This window comes from Oncorhynchus nerka, linkage group LG11 (assembly GCF_034236695.1).
Source record: "Oncorhynchus nerka isolate Pitt River linkage group LG11, Oner_Uvic_2.0, whole genome shotgun sequence".
Classification (NCBI taxonomy): Eukaryota; Metazoa; Chordata; class Actinopteri; order Salmoniformes; family Salmonidae; genus Oncorhynchus; species Oncorhynchus nerka.
Genome location: NC_088406.1, coordinates 56,377,704 through 56,385,894, shown reverse-complemented (window position 1 = coordinate 56,385,894; position 8,191 = coordinate 56,377,704). Strand labels below are relative to the sequence as shown.

General features: G+C 39.4%; 1 protein-coding gene across 1 annotated transcript; it reads left to right on the top strand.

Moving 5' to 3' along the window:
- Nucleotides 1-502: 502 nt before the first annotated feature.
- Nucleotides 503-2,705, top strand: LOC115137673 (somatostatin-1A). Its single transcript, XM_029674000.2, has 2 exons — nucleotides 503-758; nucleotides 2,192-2,705. The coding sequence occupies exons 1-2, from the start codon at nucleotides 621-623 to the stop codon at nucleotides 2,396-2,398; spliced, it is 345 nt and encodes a 114-aa protein (XP_029529860.1). The 5' UTR covers nucleotides 503-620; the 3' UTR covers nucleotides 2,399-2,705.
- Nucleotides 2,706-8,191: the final 5,486 nt, after the last annotated feature.

Here is an 8,191-nt window from a genome sequence, read left to right as displayed (position 1 = left end):
AGTTTAAGAGTCCTCTAAATTGGAAAAAATATACTGTATGTCCTATATGTAGAAACAATATGTTGCATATTTCCAACAGCTGTATTTATGAAGAATAAAAACATTTCAGGCATAAGTGACGTTCAGACTCATCATGAAATCCTATAGTCATTAAAGTGGAGGCCAGTTTGACACATTGTAGCCTATTCATGATGTATGTGTTGTTGATTTTCCATTACAGGGCCTTGAGTTCATTTCATTGGGCGAAAAAAAATAAACGAACTTGTTGAAATTCAATAAGATCCACACGGAGTGAAAGTCTCTACAAAGTAAACCATATTTCACTAATTGGGCGATATTCAATAAATGAAAGGATCTTGAATTCCCTTTTCTCGAAGGATGCGCACGACTCTCTAATCGTTGGAAACTTTGTCACTTGGAATCATCACTCAAACGTTACGCGCCAGAAGGAAACCCCCCTTACCACCTGACCACAGACGAACAGTTTAAAAGACGGGTTCGGAGGGGGCACTAGAACAACAGAAGGAGCAGCATAACCCGAAGAGAACCCCATCTCGACTATCTTCTGCCCAATTGAACCGCCTTCATCCGTCCTCTGCCACCCAGATACACAAAAGAAGATGCTCTCGACGCGTGTCCAGTGCGCCCTAGCGCTGCTTTCCCTAGCCTTGGCCATCAGCAGTGTCTCTGCAGCTCCATCCGATGCCAAACTTCGCCAGCTTCTTCAACGGTCACTCATGGCACCTGCAGGCAAACAGGTAGATACCTTCAATCAGACTTTAATTATACGTTTTCGTTCTTCGCCAGCTACTGTGACCATATTATCCTATTTTTCAGAGCTGGCGGTACAGCTGCAAACTACATTTTAAATAGATTTACTTCCAGAGTATAGAGATTATACATTATACAGATTTAAGGTTAAACAGTTGCCATACATTTATCCCTGCGGTTTTACTAGCAGGTGCATGTGGAAATTCATCGATCTATTTAGCAAGATGCAGGGAACAGCATGATGCGCATTTTCATGGTGCCGAAGCGACCACGAAATTAAGTATTTGTATTTGTATAAATATTTGGGGTCCAGCAAAATTAAGCCAGTTATACAATTAAAAAGACATTACATTACATTTCACAACATATTCCATAACATATTAAGTGTGTTCCCACATATCGACAACATAAAATCCATGTGTATGTGTGTGTATACGTTATCATGTATGTGTGTATGCGTGTCTGTGCCTGTTTCTCTCTTCATAGTCCCTGCTGTTCCATAAGGTGTAGTTTAATCCGTTTTTAAAATCTGATTTTACTGCTTGCATAAATTTTTTGATGTGAAATAGGGTTTCATGTAGTCATTGCTCTAAGTAGCCGTAGCTCTATGTAGGACTGTGCGCCTCCCATAGTTTGTTCTAGACTTGGGGATTATGAAAATACCACTGGTGGCATGTCTTGTGGAGTATGCATGGGTTTCTGAGCTGTGTGCTAGTAGTTTAAACATACATCTCGGTGCATTCAACATATCAATACTTCTCGCAAATAGAAGTAGTGATGAAATCAATCTATCCTCTACGTTGAGCCAGGAGAGATTGACATGCATTTTATTAAGTGCCGAGGAATGTGGAAAGACTGCTATCAGAGCAATGAATGAATGAAATGAAATGTGAATTCTTCTATATTTTAAATCAACCTTTAAAATGAAAATGTATCAAATAAAAACGAAAGATGTCTCTGGAATTTGGGGTCTTGCTGTAGGTAGTTGTCAATTACAAACACAACTTGACAAGAATAGTTAAAACATACAGTGGAAGGGGTTTTAATGTTAATGTTTATTAATGAAACGTCTTCTTCAAAGAAAATGAAACACATGTTGGAATAAAAAAGTTGTTTTACATCTCAGTTTAAGTGATCGGTTCATGCGTAACAGCATAGGAAAGGTAATTTTAAAGATTTGCAGCCATCTTAAATAAATATAAATAATGCAGATCAAATATCCTACATATATTTTAGCAATGTGAGGGAAGAGAAAACAACATTCAAACACTGATTTCCTTCCTAAATGGGTAGGCTACATTTTATTAAGGCGTGTTGATTTGTTTCTATTTCAATGGATCCTGTTGCTAAAATGTGTATTTTTCAGTCTCCACAAAAGAGAAGAAATACAAATGTTATGTTATTTTTTATCTATTTTCAGGAGCTTGCCAGGTATACACTTGCAGAGCTGCTCTCAGAGCTTGCACTAGCAGAGAACGAGGCGATTGAGTCAGATGACCGGTCTCGTGGCGTGGAGCAGGAGGATGTGCGTCTCGAGCTGGAGCGTGCTGCTGGCCCAGTACTGGCGCCGCGTGAACGCAAGGCTGGGTGCAAGAACTTCTTCTGGAAAACCTTTACATCATGTTAATTAATCTACAACCGGGCCTTTACTGCTTATACTACATCGCATCTCTTTGGTTTCAATATAAAAATGTTATGTTATTTTATGCGCCATGGCTTAACCCGCCAATCCCAAAAAATGTAAATACAAATTATTATAACTTTAACAACAATCATGCTGATGTCTTTATCGATCATTTAGATTTTTTTCCCGAAATAACACATGAATGAATGTTCTAGAGATTGTATGCAATTCTGCTTTCGACTGTGCTTTATGTATTCTGGCAGATAAGCTATTTTTAATTGTTTGTTTGAATAAAATCTGTGTTTCAGAACCAATGTGTTGATTCATATATTGTTATGTTGCTCCTCCTCACAAATGGGTTGTTTTAGTTGGGAATGGCTATTATAGCCTTATCCTATGAGATGTTAGCACTTGTTTCCAGGATAAGCACGGTTCTTTCCTCCATTTGGAGTGATGTTATGAATGCTTTTGCTACAGGGTCTAGTTTTATTTTAGGAGATAAATCCATTGTTAGACAAAGATACTTTGTTGTGGTGGCCATAAAAATATATAATTTATGAAGGGTAGGCATAACGTAAACATTGACCTGATGAACCTCCAGCAAACAACATATACACATACCGAACATTAGGAACACCTTCCTGATATTGAGTTGCACTCTGCCCCTTTTGCCCTCAGAACAGCCTCTATTCGTCAGAAACTGTTGAGCATGAAAAACCCGGCAGCATAGCAGTTCTTGACACATTCAAACCGGTGCGCCTGTCACCTGCTACATAATATTCCCCCTTCAAAGGCACTTAAAAATGTTGTCTTGCCCATTCACCCTCTGAATGGTGCACCTACACAATCCATGTCTCAATTGTCTCAAGGCTTACATTTTTTTTTAAACCTGTCTCCTCCCCTTCATCTACAGTGATTAAAGTGGATATAACAAGTGACATCAATACAGGATCATAGCTTTCACTTGGATTTACCTGGTCAGTCTATGTCATGAAAAGAGCAGGTGTTCTTAACGTTTTTTTATAGTCAGTGTAGTCGACGGTGTTATACAGTACCAGTCAAAAGTTTGGACACAGCTACTCTTTGAAGGGTTATTCTTTATTCTTACTATTCTCTATATTGTTGGATAATAGTGAAGCCATCAAAACTATGAAATAACACATATGGAATCATGTAATAACCAAAAGTACAAATCCCCCCCAAAAAATTATATTTAAGATTTGTTCAAACAGCCCAGCCCTTTGCACGCTCTTGGAATTCTCTCAGCCAGCTTCATGAGGAATGCTTTTCCAATAGTTTTGAAGGAGTTCTCACATATGCTGAGCACTTGTTGGCTGCTTTTCCTTCACTCTGTGGTCCAACTCATCTCAATCCATCTCAATTGGGTTGAGGTCGAGTGATTGTGGAGGCCAGGTCATCTAACGCAGCACTCTCTTTGGTCAAATAGCCATTACACAGCCTGGAGGTGTGTTTTGCGTCATTGTCCTGTTGAAAAACAAATGATAGTCCCACTAAGCGCAAACCAGATGGGATGGCGTATTGCTGCAGAATTCTGTAGTAGCCATGCTGGGTAACTGTACCTTGAATTCTAAATAAATAACGGACAGTGTCACCAGCAAAGTACCCCCAGACCATCACACCTCCTCCATGCTTCACTGTGGGAACCACATATGCGGAGATCATCCATACACCTACTCTGCCCCTTGGAACCAAAAATCTCACATTTTGACTAGTTAGAGCAAAGGACAGATTTCCACCCATGATGTCCATTGCTTGTGTTTCTTGGATCAAGCAAGTCTCTTCTTATTATTGGCGTCCTTTAGTAGTGGCTTCTTTGCAGCAATTGCCCATGAAGGACGTGAGATGTGTCTATTACTGTTAATTCTGTGAAGAATTGACTTGGGATGCAATTTTTGAGTCTGGTAACTCTAATGAGCTATCCTTGCAGCAGAGGTAACTCTGGGTCTTCCATTCCTGTGGCGGCCCTTTTTATATATTTTTTATTTTACCTTTATTTAACTAGAACAAATTCTTATTTTCAATGACAGCCTAGGAACAGTGGGTTAACTGCCTGTTCAGGGGCAGAACGACAGATTTGTACCTTGTCAGCTAGGGGATTTGAACTTGCAACCTTCCAGTCACTAGTCCAACGCTCTAACTACTAGGCTACCCTGCCGCTCTCATGAGAGCCAGTTTCATCATAGCGTTTATGGTTTTTGTGACTGCACTTGAAGACATTTGGAAAGTTCTTAACATTTTCCAGGACTGACTGACTTTCATGTCTTAAAGTAATGATGGACTGTCGTTTCTATTTGCTTATTTGAGTTGTTCTTGCCATAATATGGACTTGATCTTTTACCAATGTTTAGCTTATGTTATTGTGGGCGATGTGCTTGTGTTTCTAGCTCCAACATTGCTGTAATATCTAACAATTTCACAAGAATACACACAATACAGACAATGTGGGAACTTCTTCAAGGCGGTTGGAAAATCATTCCAGGTGAAGCTGGTTGAGAGAATGCCAAGAGTGTGGAAAGCTGTCATCAAGGAAAAGTGTGGCTGCTTTGAAGAATCTCAAATATAAAATACATTTTGATTTGTTTAACACTTTTTTTGTTACTAGATGATTCCATGTGTTATTTCATAGTTTTGATCTCTTCACTATTATTCTAGTAAAAAATAGTAAAAATAAAGAAAAACCTTTGAATGAGTAGGTGTGTCCAAACTTTTGACTTGTGGTGTATATATATTTTATTTTTCTACAGCAATTATTGCTCAAGTACACATTTGTCAAACAACACAGAAAAGAGAGGGTCAAATCATTGCATGCTGACTAAATAAGTTTAAAAAATGCATTCCGTAGTTCAGTATGATCCATGTGAAACACAAGTTAAGCTTACTATAATGTATGTTTCCAAATCCAAGCAGGTTGGGACAATATTATGACCAAATTGTGACATTTTTGTTGTTTTTGTCATTGGCAGTTCTTTTTGCCAGTTTTTGTGCAAACACATTTTTTTAGTAGGAGCAGGAGTCGTAACAATGATGTATTTGTTGTAATTCAACAAGAGATGAGTAGTTGAGAAATACTGCACTGAACAGATGTAAAATCACCATGGCAAAAACCAAAACGTATTACAGATTTCTTGATTTTTTTCTTATATTAATTCTGACTATTTTGAGGAAGTGTTACTGGTGATGTTGTTGCTACGGCGTCTCAAGAGGGACAAAGAGTAATATTTCTGCTTTCTTCTCATTTTTCAAGCAAAGGTCTTTTTGTGTACGCCCCTGCATATGTGTGTCGGTACGTGTGTGCTTGTGTGTAGACTCCATACTGACAACTCAGAATGTGCAGGAGGAGGAGAATCACTGAGCTGCTTGGTGAGATTAGGAAACAATGCCAAATGGGAAGTGCACTTAATAACCCCTGCCTCATTAATGGGCTTCGGTTAAGAAAGCACTCAAACAATTAGTATTAAAGAGCAAGACACTGACAGTCAGAGAGGAAAGGGCTGCATGTGCCTATCCTGATTCCTGACAGCCTATGTCAGTGTGTGGGTGGGGAGAGCGCGGACAGGGAGGTGGTGTCTGAGAGGGGACACTTCAATCCCAATGCCTCCCCTTAGCCTGCCTCCTCTTTTTCAAGTGTAGTGACATATCCCTCGAAAACGGAGCAACTAGTGGTAGGAAGATATACTGTAAATACATAATTTGCGAACAGAAGAAGGGACCAAATGATAGGCTATCACGTAATTATTGACGACATGCCTTGGGCTTTTCACAATGCCTGTATTGGCAACAGTAATAGCTGTCCTTATATTTCTCATGCAACAAATACACAGTTACCATATGAGCAACATATTAGAATTGCAAAACAACAATGTACCTGTAAAGTACCCATCCTCTTTGGAGTAGTACTGGAACAGGACTTTCCATAATAGCTGTTTGACATGGAAGATTTGTATTTACTTTACTCAGTCATTTTCTGAAATTTCTTGATGATTACTCAGTGGAAGCAATTCAAAATGAAAACTAGTGTTCTGTACTAATATTTATACCAAACATTTTAGGGTCCATATAAAGCTCGGCTACATATTTTATCCTTCACTACACAATAAGCAAGAAAAGAGTTAGCTACCTAGCTACGTTACTTCAGCTGCATTGCATTACAAAGACCTTAAAGCCCTAATATTAACATTACAACAATGACAAGTCAGGGTTTGAACATTTGTTTCATTTGTATATTGTATTTATTCACCATTAGCTGCTGCAAAGGCAGCAGCTACTCTTCCTGGGATCCAGCAAAACTAGGGCAGTTATACCATTTTAGTGGGATACCTTGTCAGTTGTACAACTGAATGCATTCAACTGAAATGTATCTTCCGCATTTAACCCAAACACTCTGAATCCGAGTGGTGCAAGAGGGTGCCTTAATTGACATCTTAAGCACCCAGGGAACAGTTGGTTAACTGCCTTGCTCAGGGGCAGATGACAGACTTTTACCTTCTCAGCTCAGGGTTTCAATCCAGCAAACTTTTGGTTACTGGGCGACTGCTCTAATCATTAGGCTACCTGCCAACCTACGATACATGCACAACAGATTTCCCAACACATTAAGTGTGTGACCTCAGGCCCCTACAACACAAAATGCATGTGTAAATGTCTGTATAGTGCGAATGTTATTGTGCATTTGTATGCATGTGTCTGTGCCTATGATTATTTTGCTTCACAGTCCCGCTGTTCCAGGTGTATTTTTATCTGTTTTTTAAATCTAATTTTACTGCTTGCATGAGTTACTTGATGTGGAATAGAGTTCTATATAGTCATGGCTCTATGTAGGACTGTGCGCCTAACATAGTCTGTTATGGATTTAGGGATTATGAAGAGACCACTGGTGGCATGTCTTGTGGGGTATGCATGAGGGTCCGAGCAGTGTGCTGGTAGTTTAAACAGACAGATCGGTACATTCAACATGTCAATGCCGCTCACATATGCCCGTATTGATGAAGTCAATCTCTCCTCCACTTTGAGCCAGGAGAGATTGATATGCATATTATTCAAGTTAGCTCTCTGTGTGCCGCCTGTTCTGAGCCAATTGCAATTATCCTAACATGCTGAGCACACCGGTCACGTCAGGTGTGCAAGCGTTGCAAAATAAATGAACACATACTGTCACGCCCTGACCTTAGTATTCTTTGTTTTCTTTATTATTTTGGTTAGATCAGGGTGTGACATGGGTGATGTATGTGTTTTTGTACTGTCTAGGGGTTTTGTATGTTTATGGGGTTGTTTACTATCTAGGTGTTTTGTATGTCTATGGTTGCCTAGATTGGTTCTCAATCAGAGGCAGCTGTTTATCGTTGTCTCTGATTGGGAACCATATTTAGGCAGCCATATTCTTTGGGTAGTTCGTGGGTTATTGTCTGTGTTAGTTGCCTATGTCTGCACTGATCATATATAGCTTCATGTTAGTTTTGTTGTTTTGTAAGTTTGTTTAAGTGTTCTTTGTTTAAAGAAGATGTATTCATCTCACGCTGCGCCTTGGTCTCCTCCATACAACGAACGTGACACATACATGTTATTCAATCATTGCATCCACACTGCTTGGGCTCTCCAATGAGCATCTGCGTTGCCAGGAGCTAAAATATAAATGTATTATATTTGTGACCCAGAACAAGCTGCAATTCCTGCCTCTCCCATCTCCTCATTGTTTTTTTAGGAGCATATACCCACATGTCATCTTCTCATTGGTTTTTAAGAACATATACCCACGTGGGTGATTGAAAGATGAACTGA

Coding starts and splice junctions, on each gene's coding strand:
- LOC115137673 (XM_029674000.2), top strand. CDS start 621: ATGCTCTCGACGCGTGTCCAGTGCGCCCTAGCGCTGCTTTCCCTAGCC. Junction 759..2,191: donor TGGCACCTGCAGGCAAACAG/GTAGATACCTTC, acceptor ATCTATTTTCAG/GAGCTTGCCAGGTATACACT.